The sequence below is a fragment of the Oncorhynchus keta genome, chromosome 24, assembly GCF_023373465.1.
Source record: "Oncorhynchus keta strain PuntledgeMale-10-30-2019 chromosome 24, Oket_V2, whole genome shotgun sequence".
NCBI classification, from domain to species: Eukaryota; Metazoa; Chordata; class Actinopteri; order Salmoniformes; family Salmonidae; genus Oncorhynchus; species Oncorhynchus keta.
This window is the reverse complement of record NC_068444.1, coordinates 40,943,564-40,967,146: the sequence shown is the minus strand read 5'-3', so window position 1 is coordinate 40,967,146 and position 23,583 is coordinate 40,943,564. Positions and strand designations below refer to the sequence as shown.

Below are 23,583 nucleotides of genomic sequence, written 5' to 3'. Positions count from 1 at the left end.
TCTCTTGGAGCCTGTATCACAACATATCCTTTACACGGACATGAACAGACAGGTGCACCCCCCCCAAAATCATCCATTCAGAGGCCAAACAAAAAAAGTACAGCACCTGGCCTTCGCCTGTTGTCATTCCTTCTGGACAGGTATTGGAACAGTGAATGCAGCCATAGCACCGTGTTGAGACAATGTCCACACAATGTCCTCAGGCACTGGGCTAAGATATCAAATAGCAGAATACCATCTAAGCCTTTTTAAAATCAGATAACCCCAAGGCATTCACATGTTGTGCACACACAAACTTCACTTTTGTTGACGTTAACAATTTTTCAGCTCGTGCACATTTTCCCCTCTTGGATAAAATGGTACGGTCTTGGTTAAATCCTATTGGTTCAAAAATGACCTCATTGGTTCATGTCTGAAGCAGTCCTGTATTGTTGATAGAGTTAACCTAACATGATGCATCACAGTACACAAAATAGCCTACCCATGGGGTTTTATTTGACCCACACTGTACATACAGGTCACACAGATGCATGTATGTCCAATATATTCAACTGACTCCAACATACAGTATATTAATTCATATTATTTGCATATGTTAAACATATAGTTTAAATTGAACAGGTCCTTTGTTTGGTTGATCACAGACAGTTTACCACATTTTACTGACCCAATTGCCTAGATATATATTACTGTATTTACTGTATGCTACAAACATCAGGTCAGACATTTAATAAAATACATCATCTGCATCATAAGAGGACTCACTCTTGCCATGAGCGTAATCTGCACACACAAAAAAAATCTGCACAGTGTAATGACCCTAATAAACAGCATCCGCAGACTCCGAGGGCATATTTGACATCATGACAAAATGGAGATAGTGAAGGAAGGTACACTTGGAGGCATACGCAATCTCACACAATTGAGTGGTTTCCAGCAAACAGCATAAATAGCAGCCTGGTCTCATAGGCTAGATTTAACATAGTAAATATAAATTCGGGACCATTAAATTAGTATGATATGTTACATTTAGGATGGTTACATAAGACAGAAGGTGACATTTAAGGCAAAAACGAAAGGAGGGTGGTTGGTCGGGGTGGAAGGGTGAGCGTTTAACGCAAATGTCTAGCAACCCAAAGGCTGTGTGTTTGAATCTCATCACGGACAACTTTAGCATTTGAACTAATTAGCAGCTTTACAACAACTGACCATGTTAGCTAACCCTAACCCTAACCCTTTAACCTAACCTTAACCCCAACTTTAACTCTTAACCCTAGCTAACGTTAGCCAGCTAACTAACGTTAATGCTAGCCACCTAGCTAAAATTAGCAGCAACAAATTGGAATTTGTAACATAACCTACATTTTGCAAGTTCGTAACATATTGTACATTTAGCAATTTTGTTAAATATCATACGAAATGGTTGAAGGACATCCACAAATAAATACATGCCAACTTTTTACTTTTTAGATTTGCATGTATAGTTAGATATTACTGCACTGTTGGAGCTAGGAAAATAAGCATTTCACTACACCCACAATAACATCTGCTAAAAATGTGTAGCCAACCAATTTGATTTGATTTGATTTCCTGTACGAAATCGCAACATATCATAATAAATGGAGTTCTCGGATTTATGTACAGAGTAATACGAAATGCTCTGAGACCAGGTTGGAAATAGACATGAATACTAATGCTTGGTGTGTATTCCTCCACTGTCAAATAAAGGTTAACATGTTAGCCATGTGCTAACTACTGTATTCACTAATGGGCATTGTTGTGAAGCACACTGACTGACCTCTCTGGGAGGTCATCTTCTGCACTTTTATGATACTTTTATGTTTTTTTTAACACGGATTCCAAGTGGTTTCTGACTCCTTTCACTTTCACCCCAAAGAGTGAAGTATGGTTTTTGTTCTGGTGCAAACCTTGTGCTTCACCAAAATAGATGTGGTTACAGCTTTGGTGGTGGATGAGATTAATTTGCCCCACACAAGGTAAAAACCTTTCAGATCTGATCAAGATGAATGTAGAAGTGCATCAATCCAGCCATCCGAAGCGAGTTGAACCATGGCAACATTTTGGGGCTCTTTTTCAGTCCAATGGATAGTCTTTTCAACTCGAATAGCCTGTGAATAGACCCCCTAAGCCTAAAGAGCACCACATGGGGCCTGTTTCTTAGAGTTCAAATGAGGTGGCCTCTATCTCAGTTAGCTAATGGAGTGTGGATTATCCCCGTTAGGGTAATGAGAGGATTGGGTTGACTGGCTCAGGACAGGTGCTAGCTGGAACGGAGTGGCTTTCTGTGTTATCTCTACCTGACTTTGAGAGCTGCCAGAAGGTCCTTTGAGAGGGACAGTTTGGGCTGAGGTGGGATAGGGCCATTCAGATCAGCCTACTGGGTTGGAGTGCCTGCTGAACCACGTAAGACTGCTGCTTCAGAGAGGAGGGAGGAGGGCTTCAGTCAGAGTCAAACGTTTGGACACACCTACTCATTCAAGGGTTTTTCTTTATTTTTGACTATTTTCTACACTGTAGAATAAAAGTGAAGGCATCAAAACTATGAAATAACACATATGTAATCATGTAGTAACCCAAAAAGTGGTCAACACATTCTTCAAAGTAGCCACCCTTTGCCTTGGTGACTGCTTCACACACTCTTGGCATTCTCTCAACCAGCTTCACCTGGTGGAATGCTTTTCCAACAGTCTTGAATGAGTTCCCACATATGCTGAGCACTTGTTGGCTGCTTTACCTTCACTCTGCAGTCCAACTCATCCCAAACCATCTCAACCTGGGTTGAGGTTGGGTGATTGTGGAGGCCAGGTCATCTGATGCAACACTCCATCACTCTCCTTCTTGGTCAAATAGCTCTTACAAAGCCTGGAGGTGTGTTGGGTCATTGTCCTGTTGAAAAACCAATGATAGTCCCACTAAGCACAAACCAAATGGGATGACGTATCGCTGCAGAATGCTGTGGTAGCCATGCTGGTTAAGTGTGCCTTGAATCCTAAATAAATCACAGATAGTGTCACCATCACACCTCCTCCTTCATGCTTCACGGTGGGAACCACACATGTGGAGATCATCCGTTCACCTACTCTGTGTCTCACAAAGACAGTTGGAACCAAAAATCTCAAATTTGGAATCAGACCAAAGGGCATATTTCCACCGATCAAATGTCCATTGCTCGTGTTTCTTGGCCCAAGCAAGTCTCTTCTTATTATTGGTGTATTGGTGTCCTTTAGTAGTGGTTTCTTTGCAGCAATTCAACCATGAAGACCTGATTCACGCAGTCTCCTCTGCACAATTGATGTTGAGATGTGTCTGTTACTTGAACTCTGTGAAGCATTTATTTGGGCTGCAATTTCTGAGGCTGATAACTCTAATGAACTGTATCCTCTGCAGCAAAGGTAACTCTGGGTCTTCCTTTCCTGTGGCGGTCCATGTGAGAGCTAGCCTCATCATAGCTCTTGATGGTTTTTGCACTTGAAGAAACTTTCAAAGTTCTTGAGATGTTCCGCATTGACTGACCTTCATGTCTTAAAGTAATGACGGACTGTCTTTTCTCTTTGCTTATTTGAGCTGTTCTTGCCATAATATGGACTTGGTCTTTAACCAAATAGGGCTGTCTTCTATATACCACCCCTACCTTGTCACAACACAACTGACTGGCTCAAACACATTAAGAAGGAAAGAAATTCCACAAATGAACTTTGAACAAGGCACACCTGTTAATTGAAATGCATTCCAGGTGACTACCTCATGAAGCTGGTTGGAGGAATGCCAAGTGTGTGCAAAGCTGTCATCAATGCAAAGGGTGGCCACTTAGAAGAATCTCAAGAAGAATCATATAAAATATTTATTTGTTTAATACTTTTTCGGTTACCACATGATTCCATGTGTTATGTCATGTAGAAAATAGTACAAATAAAGAAAATCCCTGGAATGAGTATGACTTTTCCATCGCCTGACCCTCTCACTTTTGGACTGTGGTTTCAATGACTCAGCTGGAGACAGAATGATTCAGTGGTTCAAATAAAGGAAGCCGAGTCAGACAGCCGTGGTACTGTAGGATCATCATCTGCTCGGTGAAAAGTCAGGGGTTCGGCATTGAGATGTTCAACTATTCCATGGCATAATTGAGAAGTGCAGTTTAGGTGCCACTTAGCTTGTTAAGTGTACAATACCTCCATGATCTTACCCTCATCAGAAACATCAATGCCAGCCAATGGGATAATAGAGCCCGCTCAGTACACAATCCATTTTGGATCCAACCACAGCTCAAAGTCAAATAATATAACAACCAACATTGGTGATTTCCGATGAGCCCAATCCTTTTCGCGTCACCTTACATTCACACTGATAACATATTGTATCCCAGTATAGTCCCGAAAGAACCCACTAGTTGCCCAGACAGCTGTGAGACGGGGAAGTTGTCAAGGTCAAAGGCCACCAGAGCTGTTCTGAAGAGGGCTACTCCCCTGAGGGGCATTCTAGAAGTGGAATACCTGCTGCTGGCCCTGGATCTTGGGGAAGTCCTCTCTCTGCTTCCTGGTCTTGGGCCTCTCCAGGCTGCCTTGCTGGAGGTTCTTCAGTCTCGCCGCTACAGTTGACCGGGGTCCCTTGGATCCCCCTGGTGAGTTGCTTGCATTCTACGGAAGGACAATGAGCATGTGGAAGGTTATGGTCATATCTGAGATGACATTTTGGCTCGAGCCCTGAGCAGTGCACAATATAGGAAAAGGGATTCCATTTTGGTAGCAGACAGTCTCACTGGTGCTGATCCGTTTTGGCCAGTTTTGTGTTTTGAAAGCTGGTCCAAATCCAGCAGATCAATTCTGTTAACCTGAAAGCGGCTGTACCACCTCTGTTTTTGACAGCTTCCCTCCTAGTGCGATGTGTCTTGTTTTGATCTGGGAGCGATAAAACGAGACCTTTTACAGAGATAAATGTGTCATTCGAGCAGTAAGAGAGTTCTGACATTTGCCTTAGTCTGTCAGCAAACCTTGAACTGAAATATGTTATTCCACCTTAACACACTCCATGCAGTCTACATGTAATTCCAATATGCACGCCAGAAGTGTAGGACTGTCAGTCCTCGTAACAGTTAGTTTGTTAGAGAATTAGAGCACAGCTTAGTTAGAATACTGAATGCAGATCGGAATGTAGAATGCAGTCAGTGGAAGTAGCAGGGGGGTAGTCGTTAGCGAAGTGAGACAGGGGAATTAGATTGAATGGAATTAGACAGTATATGTTTGGTAGTCGAATCCGACAAAGATAAGCACTATGTCGTGTTTTCAGCCCAGAGAACTTCTGCATCAGGCAGAATTAGAGGAGACGGAAGGATCAACAGGCAGGTTAGTGGCCCTCTAAGAAACAAGTGCAGTGCAACAGCAGTGACTGAAGCAAGAGGAAGAGGACAGGAGACAGTAGGGCCGCAGGCACTGCAAAAAAAAGTGGGCATTTTGGGGGCTTAAGGTTTACCTTTCTTCCCAGGAAGCCTGAGGCGCAAGGAAGGGTACGGGCTGCAGGGGTAGGCCTCGGTAGCGTGCTGGGCAGTGAGTGGGGAGGGGACACTTTGACAGTGGTTCGCTGAAATATCTGTCAAGTGGTGTTTGGCGGATGGTGAGTGGTGTCGTGTGGGGAAAGGGTCGCAGAGACAAACGTTATCACATTGCTAAGGCACACCGAACATCGACTGCAACGGACAAAATACACACCGCATGTCACATTCTTATACATTTTGTAAGCAGCTACTCGAGGTATACAATTTAGCACCAGTGTAACACGCTGTAAATTACATCAGGGAACAAAAAGGACGCCTACCTCTAGTTCAGCAATGATCCTCTCTTCGTCGTCCTCATCTTTAATCGCTGAGGCGGCGATGACGGGGGGAGTGGAGGTGGGGCGGGGGGTGTCAGACGGTGTCCTTCTCAGCTTGACCAGAGTCTTCGGAGCCTCTCCGTCTTCTGGCTCCAGCTTCTTACAAAAACAAAACAGGGTTGGCAACATGTCTACAGTATGTGACAGGTCTTTAGAACATCCATGCATCCAAATAGCCTATCTCAAAGTATCTTCAAAAACATTCATGTATACTTTTGTGCTTTGCAGTTATTTCTTGCTCAGCCATCTCTCTCTTACTGTACCTTCTTGGTGGTGACGATCACTTCTCCAGTGCTGTTGGTGGTGAGCCCATGGGCTGATGGGAAGCTGCGGCGAGGAGGGGGTGGAGGCGGAGACTTAGAGGGTTTCTCAGTGCGATACCTGGTAACAGTCAGCTCTGTTAAACACACAATAATATATGTTTATTGAGTAGCTCAGTCATAACTAAAACACAAATAATATAATGTGCATGTCTTATTCAGTCTCACCAGATCCGCAACGTGAGCCACCCTCCAGCTTCTGGGCAGTGATCTGCACCATGTTGGGCTGGTGCTCAGTACTGGTAGTGGTGTTTGTGCTAGTGGTGGTGGAGGTGGTGGTGGAGGTGGTGTTGGAGGTAGTGATGGGGGTGGTAAACTGCGGTTTGGGGTGGGGTTTGGGGGGCACAGCAGGCTTGTTGATCTGCCTGGCAGCAAAGTCTAGGTCTGGGATGGCCTTCATTAGCTCAGCCTGGGTCTCCTCCAGCAGACGGTTGATGTCCTGGGCACTAAACTGGGTCAGACTAGCTCGCTTCTCCTCCCAGTCCCGCTCCGCAGCCTATACAAACACATATATTTGTCAACCCAAATACTGTATATTGGAAATATATTGCAGAAATGTACACGGATATACTGTACATGATAGGGAAAATTTGTCAAATCAGAACATCTATACATTTCCAGGGAAATTGTCACACTGGTAAATGTACCGATTCCCCAGTAAAAATGTACATTTAGCATTGTGAGGGGGATTGTATAGAATGTAAAAATACAGGAGCGGTTTTCCTTACCAGTCTGACCTCCGCAGACACTGATTTGCCAGCACCGCGGCGGCTCGGCAGTTCGTCCAGGACCCGGCTTCTGTAGCTGGCCGTAGGGTGGGGGTCCTGCTCAGTTCCCGAAGCATCTGGGTCACTGCCTGATACGGGCATCCAGTTGGCAAGGCTGGCACTGCCACCCAGGTCATTGAGGCTGAGCGGTGGACTGGTCAGTATGTCGAGGTCCAAACTCTTTCCTGTGTGCTCCGTTCGCTTGGCTGACTGGCTGGAGATGTCATTCTGGCCTTTCCACAGGCCCTCGGTCACTTTTCTGTACATACAGGTGGCATACAATACACTAACAACACACAGCAGTATCAGGGCCCTATTGCATCTATTCTGGTGACCAGGTTTCCAGGATCAGTCCAAAAAAAACAACAAAAAAATGTATCTGCTCCAAAACTTGCTTTCTCGTTGTATTGAAAGAGTATAATTTTTACTTATCTTGAAAAACAAGTCACCAGTTGAATGGGTCCCTCGTAACAACCGGTTATAACAATTGAACAACAACGTAACAACAAGGTGTATATGGCGTATATTGGGGTTGTGTTGTGTTAAACCGTACCTGCGCAGGGTGGTCAGTGTGTCGGTCATGGTGTTACAGCGTTTCAGCAGTGCGTCCAGTCTGTGTGGCTCCTCCTTCAGGAACTTCACAGCCTCCACTTCCACCCTCAACACCACTCGCATCTTACTCTGCAGACTGGGGAACTGATCTGGAGGGAGGGAGGGGAGGGAAGGAGGGAGGGAGAAATAAGCGTAATTAAATCAACGGGAGAGGGAAGGAGCGAGGGAAGGAGAGAGGGAATGAGGATATATCCAAGCTTGTTTGTAAAACAGTCATGCAGCGTCTTTGTGTCTCCTGTCATGCTCTCTGCCGGGGCTTGCTGTACTCTCTGCCCCCTGTGGGGTCATGTTAGGATGCACAACAAAAATCAGTTGTTAAACAAGCATCTCGTTCTAACTGTTTGGTTTTTAGCTATGATGCTACACGTGAACATCTGCATGTGCGAGCACATCTTTTTTAATCAGACACTCCTATTATGGACGTTCACCTGCCTAATCCCTGACACCATTGACACGATGTGACAGATTGCAATTATCTCGAAAGGTAATTACACGAGGGGTCAATTTTATTCCATCCAAACGTAGCAGGCTTTCACACAGCTAATTGCCTCAATGTTGCATCTTCCTGTATCGTTATCCCACATATACTACAGTACATATACTACAGTACATATACTACAGTACCCATATACTACAGTACCAGACAAACGTTTTGACACACCTACTCATTCAAGGGTTTTTCTTTATTTTCACTATTTTCACACCTCCTTCATGTTTCACGGTGGGAACCACACATGTGGAGATCATCCGTTCACCTACTCTGTGTCTCACAAAGACAGTTGGAACCAAAAATCTCACATTTGGCCTCAGACCAAAGGACATATTTCCACCGATCAAATGTCCATTGCTCATGTTTCTTGGCCCAAGCAAGTCTCTTCTTATTGGTGTCCTATTGTAGTGGTTTCTTTGCAGCAATTTAACCATGAAGGCCTGATTCAAGCAGTCTCCTCTGAACAGTTCATGTTGAGATGTGTCTGTTACTTGAACTCTTGAACACTTTATTTGGGCTGCAATTTCTGAGGCTGGTAACTCTAATTAACTCTGGGTCTACATTTTTTTGTGGCGGGCCTCGTGAGAGCTAGTCTCATCATAGCTCTTGATGGTATTTGCGACTGCACTTGAAGAAACTTTCAAAGTTCTTGATATGTTCCAGATTGACTGACCTTCATGTGTTGATGTAATGATAGACTGTTGTTTCTCTTTGCTTATTTGAGCTGTCCTTGCCATAATATGGACTTGGTCTTTAACCAAATAGTGCTATCTTCTGTATACCCCCCTACCTTGTCACAACACAACTGATTGCTTAATTTCACAAATTAACTTTTAAGAAGTCACTCCTTTTAATTGAAATGCATTCCAGGTGACTACCTCATGATCCTGGTTGAGAGAATGCCAAGAGTGTGCAAAGCTGTCATCAATGCAAAGGGTGGCTACTTTGAAGAATCTCAAATACAAAATATGTTTTTATTTGTTTAAAACTTTTGTGGCTACTACATGATTCCATATGTTTTATTTCATAGTTTTGATGTCTCCACTATTATTCTACAGTGTAGAAAATAGTAAAAATAAAGGAAAACCCTGGAATGAGAACGTGTCCAAACTGGTACTGTATATGAATATAAAGCATTGGAATCAGTATGTATCTAATTCTTTGACTGGTACTGTATGCTTACGCTTGAGCTCTGTGAGGGTCTCTCCCAAAGACCTTAGCTCCATACTCTTCTGCTCCACTTCCTGCTCAGTCACCAGGCCGTGGTTGACTGACGAGTTCCTCTGCAGTTCCTCTACTGACTTCTCCAGATCACTGTGGGCACCAAAAAAATGACATCAGTATAGCATGACCAACAAGTATGCAGGCACTGCACAGTTCCAGCTCAAACACACCTTCATCTTTTTTTCTATCTGAGCAGTTTGCACTATTTCTTCATTCACACTGACCCTATCTTGAGTTAGAGACCCTGAATTAAAGGCTAAACTCACTGCAGTTGCTGGATGAGTAGCTCTTCCTGGTTGAGGTACTTGAGTCTCTCCTCCTCTACTAGGAGGCGCTGCCTCTGCAAAGGGTCCTCCTGGGTCCGCATGGCGTCCAGCATCATAAGGCTCAGCTCCGACTCGGTCTGCCTCAGCAGGGACTGTACTGAGTCCTGGTTCTCCAACTGGGAGGGGAGACGTCGACAGACCCAAATACATGTCGTTGGGACATACACGCACTTAGACAATACATCAAACAAGCCTAAGTCAAAACAAGCACAAAGTCCAGTCTCCACACACAAAGCTCTGACGAAGGCCTTGATGCCGATACGTAAAGCTTACTAAAGAGCAGTAATACAAGAGAAGTGATTGAGCAAGAGAAGTGATTGATACATAAACACATGTAAAAACAAACATTGCCTTGAGAAATGTGTGTGTGTGTGTGTGTGTGTGTGTGTGTGTGTGTGTGTGTGTGTGTGTGTGTGTGTGTGTGTGTGTGTGTGTGTGTGTGTGTGTGTGTGTGTGTGTGTGTGTGTGTGTGTGTGTGTGTGTGTGTGTGTGTGTGTACGGCCACACTGTTCTCTGGTGCTCACCTGGATGTTGCGCAGCTGGGACAGTTGTTTGCGCAGCTCGCTGGTGTTCTGCTGCAGGCCATGCAGGTGGATCTGCATCTGCAGCCGCGACACCGTCAGTGGCTGGGAGGACCCTATGAGTGGTGGCGGCATCAGGGCCAATGGAGCCGACGGTGTCAGGGCTGGCCAATCAGAAAGTGGGATTAGGGTCTCATGACGGTGCATTCTACTGTCACTGTAGCCAATTATATCATCCATCGTAAAGTGGGGAGGGACTACAGGATTATTCACAGGTGTAATGGTGATTGACAGAATGGGGAAGGTTTTTAGGACACACAGAGCCATATCCGAAGCTGTATTTCTTTACATACATTTAAATTCCAGGGTCAACAACAGAGCATCGACAACAAGCCCGAGCGAGCAAGTCTTTGATGCTTGGGGTTGAAAATGACACAATGGTCCATTGAAATGACAATGAACAAATAGCTTTGCTATATGGCAATTTCTCAGGCACATTTTCTCATGCATAACAAAATAAAGGGACTGGTTTGGTAAGACAAACTTAGAGTTCAGCCGAACGGGAAAAAAAATCACTTTGTTGCTTGACACGGAAAATAATTGAATTGCTTTGAAAATAGTCCATTTAGCGTTGATAACTTTCCGGGCAAAGAAACGTAAAAAGGGTTTTTTGTAATTTAGGCGAACTATTCTTTCAGAGGAGATGGTTAAAACACAAGGTCGTAAAGCACGTTACAATTTCAACGGAGGAGCAGACGTGCTGCAGTGTACTGTTCAACTGACTTCCTGGAAGATTTCTAACCTCTACTGGGAGACAGAGAAATTGGAGCTTGGCACAACTCCTTGTAGAAGAACACCTTGTTTTAGGGGGAGGGCATGTGACAGTTCCTGTGTATTTCTAGGTTCATTGTCTAACTAATAGCTGACCTTCTAACACCTGTCTGGAATGGGCGTAGATAGAGAGGTGAATGGCCTATTTTCATCTGACAGCACAACATCCCCTTTCACACAGACGACTTCCTGCAATCAACCATTGTCTTTGTAGGTCTGTGTGAACGGTAATCAGGAGTAGAAATACATCTTGATCTACCCAAAGAACCAAATATGCACACAAAGTAACCTAACCATACCATTACCGATGACAACAAGATCAGCGAAATAACATTCCAGCACGAACAGTAGGGATTGGGAAACATTATTCTGAGCCCAGTCCTGAATCCAGACACTGAACGCAGACAAAAAGAACAAGAGAATCAAAAACAGAATCCTCACAAAAACTCAAAAGTGCATCAAACGAGAGACGCCAACTATAAGGGAAGCAGTCTGTCATTGAGACACACAGGGGAAAGAGGATGACGACTTCGGACAAGATGATACCTTTCTTGTTTTTTAACCGTCCAGCTAAAATAAGGCACAAGAAGCATGGCACCCATTACTAGCATAAGCAAACACACACTTGATGGTTCTTTTGTGCACATTGGTCACACGTGAGCAATACACATACGGTAAGCAGCTCAGTTACAGAACATTTACAATTCTACGCAATGGATCATGTTATTCATAATGCAATGCTCTGCAACCCTAACCCTTACTCTTTATATTGCAATGCTCTGCAAGCCTAACCCTTACTCTTTATACTGCAATGCTCTGCAACCCTAACCCTTACTCTTTATACTACAATGCTCTGCAACCCTAACCCTCACTCTTTATACTACAATGCTCTGCAACCCTAACCCTTACTCTTTATACTACAATGCTCTGCAACCCTAACCCTTACTCTTTATATTGCAATGCTCTGCAAGCCTAACCCTTACTCTTTATACTACAATGCTCTGCAACCCTAACCCTTACTCTTTATATTGCAATGCTCTGCAAGCCTAACCCTTACTCTTTATACTACAATGCTCTGCAACCCTAACCCTTACTCTTTATATTGCAATGCTCTGCAAGCCTAACCCTTACTCTTTATACTACAATGCTCTGCAACCCTAACCCTTACTCTTTATACTGCAATGCTCTGCAACCCTAACCCTTACTCTTTATACTACAATGCTCTGCAACCCTAACCCTCACTCTTTATACTACAATGCTCTGCAACCCTAACCCTTACTCTTTATACTACAATGCTCTGCAACCCTAACCCTTACTCTTTATACTACAATGCTCTGCAACCCTAACCCTTACTCTTTATACTACAATGCTCTGCAACCCTAACCCTTACTCTTTATACTACAATGCTCTGCAACCCTAACCCTTACTCTTTATACTGCAATGCTCTGCAACCCTAACCCTTACTCTTTATACTACAATGCTCTGCAACCCTAACCCTTACTCTTTATACTGCAATGCTCTGCAACCCTAACCCTTACTCTTTATACTACAATGCTCTGCAACCCTAACCCTTACTCTTTATATTGCAATGCTCTGCAACCCTAACCCTCACTCTTTATACTACAATGCTCTGCAACCCTAACCCTTACTCTTTATATTGCAATGCTCTGCAACCCTAACCCTCACTCTTTATATTGCAATGCTCTGCAACCCTAACCCTTACTCTTTATACTGCAATGCTCTGCAACCCTAACCCTTACTCTTTATACTACAATGCTCTGCAACCCTAACCCTTACTCTTTATATTGCCAAGTCAATGGGACACAGTGAAAAGTCAATGTATATTTGTTTTCAGGTATCCCTGATTGATACTTACTGTCTGTCTCAGAGCAGTCATTGGCCATCTCAATCTTGTCTCTGGGAAAGACAAAATAACTTTAGGTCCCCACTCCGTGTGTACTGTATGTACTGTATGTACTGTGTGTGTGTGTGTGTGTGTGTGTGTGTGTGTGTGTGTGTGTGTGTGTGTGTGTGTGTGTGTGTGTGTGTGTGTGTGTGTGTGTGTGTGTGTGTGTGTGTGTGTGTGTGTGTGTGTGTGTAATGGACGTCAGTGTGACAGTATATCTTCCTCCACTGTCTGTGTCCCCATACCGGGCTTTAAACATTGATCCTCTGCTTCGCAACGCACGACAGTCCTCCTTGCCAACGTACCAACCGTTTGAGCGGTTGAAAACTATCTAATTTGATACCTCCATCGGGGACATTCCATCTAGCTGTGGAGTGAGCTTACGGGAACGTTCTTAACTGTGTTACACTCACCCCTTCTAATCTCGCTAGGCAGCAAACGAGACCCGGCCGTTGAGCTGAGCCCAACTGCCAATCCAGGTCACGGCACCCGTGAAACGGACGTCAGTGTGCTGCTAACAGTTTAGCTTCCTCCACTGTCCCCCACCGTTACATGTGCGCCTGTGTGTGTTCATGTGTGCATGCTTGCGTGTGTGTCTCACGGGCTCTCGGCCTCTGGTCCCCTGGTCAGAACAGTCTGCAGTAGACCAGTCAGACTGGCTATCTGTTTCTCCATGGCCTCCATGCGCCCCCTTTGCGATGACAAACATAGGGTATGAGTCAGTTTAGATACACACAAAATACCATAAAACGTACATGCACACACCACACACACCAGATACACACACACTGGCACTCTTACCTGGTCTCTGTCTCATTGCCTGGTAGAGGTGAACTGAAACCTGGTGCTGAACTGAAACCACCGCTCTCCCCTCCAGGTCCAGCCATTAAGCACAGTTGATCAGACCCCAACCCTGACCCCTGACCCCTAGCTTTGGGACTCTCCCCGAACACGGAGGAGGATACCGAGTCCCTCCGCAGGGTCTGCCTCGCAGGGGAGCCCCGGCCGGGCATGGTGCCTGAATACGAGTCCTTCATGTCGGGGATTTTCTGCGGAGACGAGGGGGGTGGCACCCGGAAGCCCATGGCCAACATGGACGCGGCGTATGCTGCATCATTATACAGTGGGCCTCCGGGCCTGTAGAGGACACCACTGTCCATCAGCTCTCCTTGCAGAGCCGCCGCCGAGTAGGAAGTGAGGGAGCGCACGGAGCCGGGTCCCAGCCCTCCTCCGGCCCCTCCGCCTCCTCCGCGCCGGTAGAGAGAGCCGTAGGCGTCCCCTCTTGGGGGTAGAGATGAGTGGGGGCCCGCCAGGCTGAGGCGGCCTCCTTCCTGGCCCAGGGAATAGGGGTCGGCATAGATCCCCCCTGCATCGCCCCGCAGGAGCACTATGCTCCTGGAGCCAGTGCCGTGGACCTCCTCATCGGGCTTAACATCCCTACGCTCCAGGATGGCACTGGGGGAGAAACCTGCCTGGGCGTGGTGCTGTAGCTGGGGCTGGTGGTGGAGCTGCTGGGGGTGATGCTGGTGGTGGGCCGCACTCTGGCCACCTGGCGAGGAGTGGTGGGGGTGGGGGAGGGAGTGGGTTTGGGGTTGATGCTGGGGGTGAGGTTGCCCAGCGTAAGAGGATGGGCGGCCCCCACTGTAGAGGAGACGGATGCGGGACGGCGAGCCGGAGGGGGCAGAGGCGGAGGAGGCAGGGGTGTTGCTGAGGCGACGGTTGGGCGGGGAATCCTGCTGGGGCGTGTACACCATATCCCTCTGTCACCAGAGGATGAGAGGAAGGATAGAAATAAACAGCAACATTCACGATAGAATAGAGTGTAAAATAAGAGGTTAGAGCAGAAGCAGAACAGAGTGATGTAGAATAGAACAGGTTAAGGTACAAGAGAATAGAGTACAATAGAGCAGATACTACACGATATTACAGGTGATTTAAAGATTGCACATCAAAGACCGGCCTCCTGGGCTTTTCATGCATGGCATTGTCTAGGGTTTATCGAGAATGACGTGACAAACAAAAAACATCCAACCAGCGGCAGTCCTGTGGGCGAAAACGGCTCATTGAGGAGGGCTCGAGGGAGAACGGCAAGAATCGTGCAAGCTAGCAGGCGGGCCACAAACAGGCAAATAACGATGCAGTACAACAGTGTTGTGCAGAAATGCATCTCAGAACGCCCAACTTGTCAGTCCTTGTCATGGATGGGCTATTGCAGTAGACAATCACACCAGGTTCCACTACTAACAGCTAAAAACAAGAAGAAGTGTCTCCAGTGGGCACCAACACTGGACAATTGAGGAGTGGAAAAACATTGCCTGATCCGATGAATCCCGGTTCCTGTTGCGTCACGGCAGAGTCAGGATTTGGCGTAAGCAGTATGAGTCCATGGCCCCATTATGCCTGATGTCAATGGTACAGGCTGTTGTGTATTGGTGTGGGAAATGTTTTCATGGCACACATTAGGTAACTTGATACCACTTGAGAAACGGTTCCATTCCCGAAGAATTAAGGCTGTTCTGGAGGCAAAGGGGTGTCTGACTTGGTACTAGATGGGTATACCTAATAAACTGGTGAGTGAGTGTATATACATGCTGTTTAATAACCTCCCTGACAATACAAAACCCCAATGAATTCTACACACACACTGGAGTAATGACTGGAGCGCCTTCATCTCTACCATCTCCGTCCTGTATCTTAGCAACTGCCTCTATATCTACAGGAAAATAATCCCACTCGACGTGAACGACTAGGTAGGGGCTGACCACCACCACATCTCACACTAGATCCCCAAGCCCCACTGTCATACAGAATGTCCGTCATAGATCACAGCAGATCACACTGTCGCTGTGTCTCCTCCCACTACTCTAGCCTGTCACCTCATAACCAACATGCCAGTCAATCTCCACTAAGCCATGTCGTCCATCCCTTTGTCCGTCCTTCCATCCTCCCTGTCTCAGTGCAGTGCTACTCGGTGGTCCCAGTCATGGTTTACGGTCTGCAATCACATAGTAATCTCTGCTCGGCTGTCTAATGTCCCCTTTACTCACCTCTGTACCTCAGCTCCTATCTCTCCTCCTATCATCCAGCGCATAAAACCCAAGGTAAACCAAGTCGCTTGATAAAGCCATGAAACGCAAGGGAGAATTCGGAGCTGAGTGGAGGGAAAATTCGGGGCTGAGTTGTGGTGAGCTGTATTGTGCGTTAGGGTGGTTGCAATGTAAAGCTCGGGGGAGATGGGATAGTTGACCTCCAAAACACACAGGGCAGCTGCAATTCACACACACACACACACACACACACACACACACACACACACACACACACACACACACACACACACACACACACACACACACACACACACACACACACACACACACACACACACACACACACACACACACACACACACACACACGCACACACACACACACACACATACACACACAGACAGACAGACACACAAACAGACACACAGACACAGACACACAGACACAAACACAAACACTACACAGATGCACATGCACACGGGGCCCCTAGGGTGGTTGATTGACATGAGTGGAAGTGGCAGAAGTGGGAAAATCGCTCTCTTTCTCTCCCCTCTCTTCCCCCCTCTCATATTCTCACTTTCTATCGTCTTATTTTCTCCTTCTTTTCCTCTCTGTCCAGAGTGACACAATGCCAGTTCTATACTGTGTATGCCAACGTTTCCCAGTGTACTGTATTTGGGTTGTCGTCCACCAAAACCTAAAGCAAATCCAATGTTATTGGTCACGTGCACCGAATACAACAGGTGTAATCTTTACACTGAAATGCTTACTTAATAATCCCATTCCCAACAGTGCAGTTAAAAAGTAAGACAAATAATAGTACTTTTGCCAAGTAAAAAAGGAAACAGTGACACAATATAAACAATAACGAGGCAATTTACAAGGAGCACCAGTACCTCGTCAATGTGCAGTGGTTCAAGCTGGTTGTGTGGGTAGAGTCTAGTGAGTGTGCATAGAGCCAGTGCAAGGGAGTCAGTGCAAAACAAATAAGATAAAGAAACTGTAAAGGGGCTCAAAGTCAATTGTCCGGGTATCCATTTAATGAACTGTTCAGCAGTCTTAGTAGAAGCTATTCAGGTGCCTTTTGGTCACAGACTTGGTGCTCCGCCTGGTATTGTGAGGTCCTAGATGGCGGGGAGTTCAGCCCCAGTGATGTACTGGGCCGTACTCACCACCCTGTGTAGCGACTTGAGATCGGATGCCGAGCAGTTGCCGTACCAAGAGGTGATGCAGCCAGTCGAGATGCTCTCAACGGTGCAGCTGTAGAACTTTCTGAGGATCTGATGGCACATGACAAATCTTTTTAACCTCCTGAGATTGAAGAGGCGTTGTCGTACCCTCTTCCCGACTGTGTTGGTGTGTTTGGATCATGATAGGTTCTTAGTGATGTGGACACTGAGGAACTTGCAGTTCTCAAATCACACTTTGTAGTGTCCCATTAAATACACAGAGCCGTGTCTCTAGCCGACCCACCATCTGAGAACAGCTGTGTATGTACAACATTACACAACATTATCAGTCAGCAAACAGACTTTTTTTTTGCCTTGGAGGGAAACAGGTTGGCATGGATTCAAAAACAGCAACAGTGGTGCTACTATTGTACTAGCATATTGCTTGTTCATGCGGACTCATTTAATAGAGACTGGCTGAGTTCAATTTGTGCTCCAGTAGGTTACATAATGACGATCCTTTTTTTCCCATTTGTAAACAACATCCTATCAATGTCAGAACAGCATGAGTAACTACAAATATAATGGTATTTAGGGCGAAGGAGTACTTGGCTCAGTATTTGTACTCAATTCTGCTTTAGTGACCACCGCTCCTGGCGGCGAGCAACGCCCACCACATACAGATGGATAGGACAGAGAGACAGAGAGACTGACTGACAGACAGACACAAATACCCCCATTCTACTCTCACCCGGAGGTCTCCGTTGGCCAGGTGTGGGTTGTGGTGACTGGGGTAGCTGCCGTAGACAGGCTCCTTGCAGTAGATCTTGATGACACAGCGGTCCTGGACGTCTCGTGGGTCCTCCAGCTCATAGAAGACGTTACGGGCCTCATCCTTGATGAGCAGGGCCGTGCTGGGGCACCTGAACATGGGCATGGACACCTGAGCATTTGACCTCCGCATTACCTTTCTTTTACAATTATTATTTTTTTTTAATTCACATGGATCATCTGCATCTTATCAGCTAATGAATCTGATATTATCTTAGAAAGATTTCTTTTTTTTGTAAACTCAATTGTTATGACAGTGTTATGTGGCCTTTATAGCTAGGCATTCTAGTAGAGTGTGATAAAGCCACCTGAGCATTGCCATGGTGAGCCTCTGGGGGAACATGTGGACGATGAGGGCCCTCAGGGTCTCCAGGCTGGTCAGCTCGTGGGTCAGGTGCACCCTCCTCATCTCCTCCCCCAGCTGGAGGAAGAGAATGCCTAAGGGGGAGGATGAAGGGAGTCAGGAGGAGAGGAGAGGGGAGGGGAGTGTCCTTTGACTGTCGTGACTCAACAAACACATGCACATGCTGTACAGTCAGGTCCAACATTTTTGGCTAAGATGTCCTTGGTAAAGTTCATGATGCCGTTGACCGTAACAAGGGCCCCAGGACCAGTGGCAGCAAAATAACCCAGTAACATCAAAGATCCACCACCATATTTTACAGTAGGAATTTGTCACAGCTGGTTCTTTTCTGCATATGCATCTTTCTTTCGAAGCAAAACCCGTGGCACTTGCACGGCCAAAGAGCTACTGTGTATTTTCCAGTCATCTGACCCATAGCACCCTTTTCAATCCAAGTGCCAATGCCGTTTACCAAACTCCAGGCGTTTACATTTGTTGGATGACATGAAAACAGAACTCGTTGGACATCTGTAGAAAAAATACATACATATGCAGAAAAGAATCACAAACTTTTTCCACATTTTGTTACATTACAGCTCATTCTAAAATGGATTAAATTCATATTTTCGTCATCGATCCACACACAAATACTCCATAATGACAAAGAGAAAACAGGTTTTTAGAAATGTTAGCAAGGAACAGATATACCCTATTTACATACAGACCCTTTGCTATGAGACAAAATATGGAGCTCAGGTACATCCTGTTTCCATTGATCGTCCTTAAGATGTTTCTACAACTTGATTGGAGTCCACTTGTGGTAAATTCAATTGATTGGACATGATTTGGAAAGGCACACGCCAGTTCATATAAGGTCCGACAGTTGACAGCGCATGTCAGAGCAAAAACCAAGCCATGAGGTCAAAGGTATTGTCCGTAGAGCTCCGAGACAGAATTGTGTCAAGGAACAGAAAAATGTCTGCAGTAATTGAAGGTTCCCAAGAACACAGTGGTCTCCATCATTCTTACATGGAAGAAGTTTGGAACCACCAAGAGTCTTCCTAGAGCTGGCCAAACTGATCAATCGGAGAAGAAGGGCCTTGGTCCGGGAGTTAACCAAGAACCCGATGGTCACTCTGACAAAGGTCCACAGTTCCTCTGTGAAAATGGGAGAACCTTCCAGAAAGACATGCATCTCTGCAGCACTCCACCAATCAGGCCTTTATGGTAGAGTGGCAGACAGAAGCCAGTCATCAAAAAAAAGGCAAATGACAGCCCGCTTGACGTTTGCCAAAGGATTCTCTGGTCTGATATAACCAAGATTGAACTCCTTAGCCTGAATGCCAAGCTTCACGTCTGGAGGAAACCAGGCACCGTTCATCACCTGGTCAATACAATCCCTATTGTGAAGCATTTTGGTTGCAGCATCATGCTGTGTAAATGTTTTTCAGCAGCAGGGACTGGGAGACTAGTCAGGATCGAGGGAAAGATGAATGGAGCAAAGTACAGAGAGATCCTTGATGAAAACCTGCTCCAGAGCGTGCAGTACCTCAGACTGGGGCAAATGTTCACCTTCAAACAAGACAACAAACCTAAGCACACAGCCAACGCTGGAGTGGCTTTGGGGCAAATCTCAATGTCGTTGAGTGGCTCAGCCAGAGCCCGGACTTGAAACTGATCGAACATCTCTGGAGAGACCTGGAAATAGCTGTGCAGCGACACTCCTCATCCAACTTGACAGAGTTTGAAAGGATCTCTAGAGAATAATGGGAGAAACTCCCCAAATAGAGGTGTGCCAAGATTATAGAGTTATACCCAAGAAGACTTGAGGCTGTAATCACTGTCAAAGGTGCGCGAACAAAGTACTGAGCAAAGAGTACTTATGTAAATGTGAAATGTATTTTTTATACCTTTTTATAAATCTGCAAACATTTCTAAAAAACTGTTTTTGCTTTGTTATTATTGGGTATTGTTTGTAGATTGATTTAATCTATTTAGAATAAGGCTGTAACGTAACGAAATGTGGAAAAGGTGAAGGGGTCTTAATATTTTTCGAATGCACTGTACCTACATTTACTGTAAAATGTGGTGGTGGTTCTTTGATGTTATGGGGCTATTTTGCTTCCAATGGTCCTGGTGCCCTTCTTAAGGCCAATGGCATTAACCAGTACAAGGACCTGGTTGCCTCTGCCAGGCTGAAACGTTGCCGCAAGTGGATCTTCCAGCAAGACAATAACCCCAAGCACATATCAAAATCCACAAATAAATGGCTAATTGACCGCAAAATCAACATTTAGCCAGTCTTCGGAATTGAATCACATTGTGAAAACCTGTGGTTTGATTTGAAGAGGGTAGTCCATAAGCGCAGGCGAAGGATAACAAGGATCTGAAGAGATTATGTATGGACGAATGTTCTAATATCCCTCCCAATGTGTTCTCCAATCAAGTCATAAAGTCTCAGGTTCATTATCCTCACAAAGTGAGGTATTGAAAGGTAGTGAAAAGAGGGGTGCCAATAACTTTTACCCTTATCTTTTAGAGAAAAAACAATATTACTTGTTCAACAAAATATCTCTCTCTGAGCAATTATTATCAGTATCAAATAATATCATTCCCCAATTTTTCTGAGCATACAATATATTTATACAAAATATACAACCGACTTTTATTTCATGCAGTACATTTTGCTCATCTTTGTCAAGGGTGACAATAATTTGGGACCCGATTGTTCACGCCAACACTCACACACGGATCTTCTACACACAGGACAGAGGACAGAGATACTAATCTCACCTGAACGCCTGGGCTTTTTCAAAATGAATCTGTGACTCATTCTGAAATAGAATCACGTACACATTTAGATCTGTAATTAGCCAAATATTGAGAATGTGATCCCGATGCCTCTCGTGAATATGAATAGAACTCCCTTGAGAGCTAGCGAATCGTCAACCACAAAGATGGCACAGATGGTTGCTACGACTGATATGACCGTGAAATGACCCTGATGTGACCATGGTTGTTCGGACCTGGCGCGCGGAGCTTGGCCTGGCTGGATGAGCGCGCCAGGGGCAGGCTCTGGCGGAGGCGGTTCATGCGGTTGAACCCGAGGGGAACTTCGGCCTCAGACATGGTTTCCAGACTCTCAGCCGAGGCAAAGGATACTCTGCTGGCCTGGTCAGCTAGAGCCGGCTGGTTGGGGTTGGGCCGGATCACACGGGGGGTGCGGGCCTATGGGATAGAAGGAGAGACAGATTGATACGATCAAAACAGCAAAACAACAAAAACACAACAGCAAAGTCACACAGCTGCAGTTAAATCACCACACACAAAACAACACAACCACTGCAAAAAAAAGTCGACCACAAAAACACAGACAAGACAACAGAACCACTGCAAGAAAGAGAACCAATAACACGAGAATCCCAGACAGAGAGACAAAACAGCATAGCAGTTTCCTCAGGATGAGACAACGGCATAAAACACAACGACGCAGCAGCCACCAAAACGCTTGCAAGAAACATATCTTACAAAGCTTCCAGAAAATGTATTGACGTGTATATAAATATCTATTATTAATGCTATGTAAATCATGTGGTCTTGAGTGTTTAATGCCAGATTCGCCAGTATCAACTCCACAGAGAAGTAGAGGAACCAAAAGAACACTAACGAACAAAGCTAAGGCTTCAGAATTCAGAACTTGTTCTCAACTAGCTTACCTGGTTAAATAAAGGTGAAATAAACTAAAAACTAAAAAAAGACTTCACCTGCCCAATTTTAACCACGGACGGAAGATGAAGCAGTGAGGAAATACGAGGAAATGGACCTCTCGTTACAGCAGCGCATTGCAGGAGTCGCTAGAGCAGGTTGTTTATAATGAATCCCTACGGACAGACATTTTCCAGCCCAAAGACTACACTAATGAGCTCTGACAGTTCTCTGTGAACACTGCTCACATTCACTTATGCATTTGTTGTCTTCCCAACCACCACAGTTGGGCTCGCTTTGATTTGTTGTGCCAGCAATAGGCACACCCAAGCTGTACATGGGGGCATACTCACACATACACACGCAAATACATACAAACACACACATGCAAATGCGTGCACACACACACAAATACATGCACACACACAGTAGGTGAAGATGGACACACACACACGCTTGCACACACAAACACACACTTCTGTCGTGAATTGAGTAGGATGACAGGTTGCAAGTTGGTGCCCCTCATTTGCGTTGAGATGTATGGCATGTGTGTGAGCCAGAAGCGGTGCACCTTCTGCTTCTAACATCCCACAAGCATCAAGCTGTTGAGCAAAGAAGTTGGTGGCACGAGGGAATTACAAAGTTTGTGGTTAGTCAGCTGTAGAGAGGAAGTAGGGAGCAGGAGAAAAGGTGAGGGGAAAGAGAGAGAGAGTGAGAGAGAGAGAGAGAGAGAGAGAGAGAGGGAGAGAGAGAGAGAGAGAGAGAGAGAGAGAGAGAGAGAGAGAGAGAGAGAGAGAGAGAGAGAGAGAGAGAGAGAGAGAGAGAGAGAGAGAGAGAGAGAGAGAGAAGAGACGGAGAGAGAGAGAGAGAGAGAGAGAGAGAGAGAGAGAGAGAGAGAGAGAGAGAGAGAGAGAGAGAGAGAAAGAGAGAGAGAGAGAGAGAGAAAGAGAGAGAGAGAGAGAAAGAGGGAAGGGCAGAGGGAGGAAGCCTGAGACTGGGACTGGAAACATACAGCAAGGGAGAAGTGTGAGGAGCGAAGGCGAGAGATGGAGAGAGAGTTTGAATGTGTAGCAAATAAGCATGTGCAAGTGTTTATGCAGGTGTTTGTGTGCGAGCCCGTAAGAGTGCAATAGCCACTTGATGTTGAGCCCAAGTGAGGGAGACAAACAAAGAACGAGAGGAAAAGGCGTAAAGCACAATATGGTGGTTGACTTCCGCTCCGCGCTTTCCTAATTAGTTCTCATTTCAGTGTGAAAGCAGCAGCTGTGGAGAGGCTCAGAGGGCAGGCCTTCTCTCCAGGTGTTCCTGGGAACCAGAGGACAAGCTTGGCTGCACTCTCAATGCCCACGTTTTATTCCCGCCGCGTCTGTCTACATTACGAGCTGACATTTTCACTGGGATAACGGCCAATAAACCTCTACACAACCATCCTCTTCCACAACACAATCCGAGGGAGGAGAGGGGAGGAATCGGGGAGGAACACCTGGGAATGTGGTTTCAAAAGTGAAAATCTCAGGGGAAATACAAAAAAAAAATGTTTTGGGGGGGGGATGCCTGGAGATTTCACAGTAGTGAATTCCTCGAGAGATTTTTTTCTCCAAA

General features: G+C 45.6%; 1 protein-coding gene across 4 annotated transcripts in view; it reads right to left on the bottom strand.

The window, feature by feature from the left end:
• Positions 1-475: 475 nt before the first annotated feature.
• The window catches only part of LOC118357758 (SRC kinase signaling inhibitor 1-like), a 38,593-nt gene continuing 15,485 nt past the window's right edge, over positions 476-23,583 (bottom strand). For 2 of the 4 annotated variants that reach the window (XM_052478327.1, XM_052478329.1), the window contains exons 3-18: positions 21,303-21,504; positions 18,242-18,371; positions 17,854-18,025; positions 13,685-14,643; positions 13,485-13,574; positions 12,854-12,894; positions 11,524-11,547; positions 10,150-10,310; positions 9,566-9,741; positions 9,259-9,389; positions 7,527-7,674; positions 6,935-7,259; positions 6,375-6,702; positions 6,150-6,283; positions 5,830-5,985; positions 476-4,655 (exon numbers count right to left, since the gene is read on the bottom strand). In XM_052478327.1, the coding sequence (XP_052334287.1) occupies positions 4,497-4,655; positions 5,830-5,985; positions 6,150-6,283; positions 6,375-6,702; positions 6,935-7,259; positions 7,527-7,674; positions 9,259-9,389; positions 9,566-9,741; positions 10,150-10,310; positions 11,524-11,547; positions 12,854-12,894; positions 13,485-13,574; positions 13,685-14,643; positions 17,854-18,025; positions 18,242-18,371; positions 21,303-21,405 (3,237 nt within the window). In that variant the 5' untranslated portion in view covers positions 21,406-21,504 and the 3' untranslated portion in view covers positions 476-4,496. The remainder of the gene's footprint in view (positions 4,656-5,829; positions 5,986-6,149; positions 6,284-6,374; positions 6,703-6,934; positions 7,260-7,526; positions 7,675-9,258; positions 9,390-9,565; positions 9,742-10,149; positions 10,311-11,523; positions 11,548-12,853; positions 12,895-13,484; positions 13,575-13,684; positions 14,644-17,853; positions 18,026-18,241; positions 18,372-21,302; positions 21,505-23,583) is intronic. The other 2 variants (XM_052478325.1, XM_052478326.1) reach the window with 2 other exon arrangements.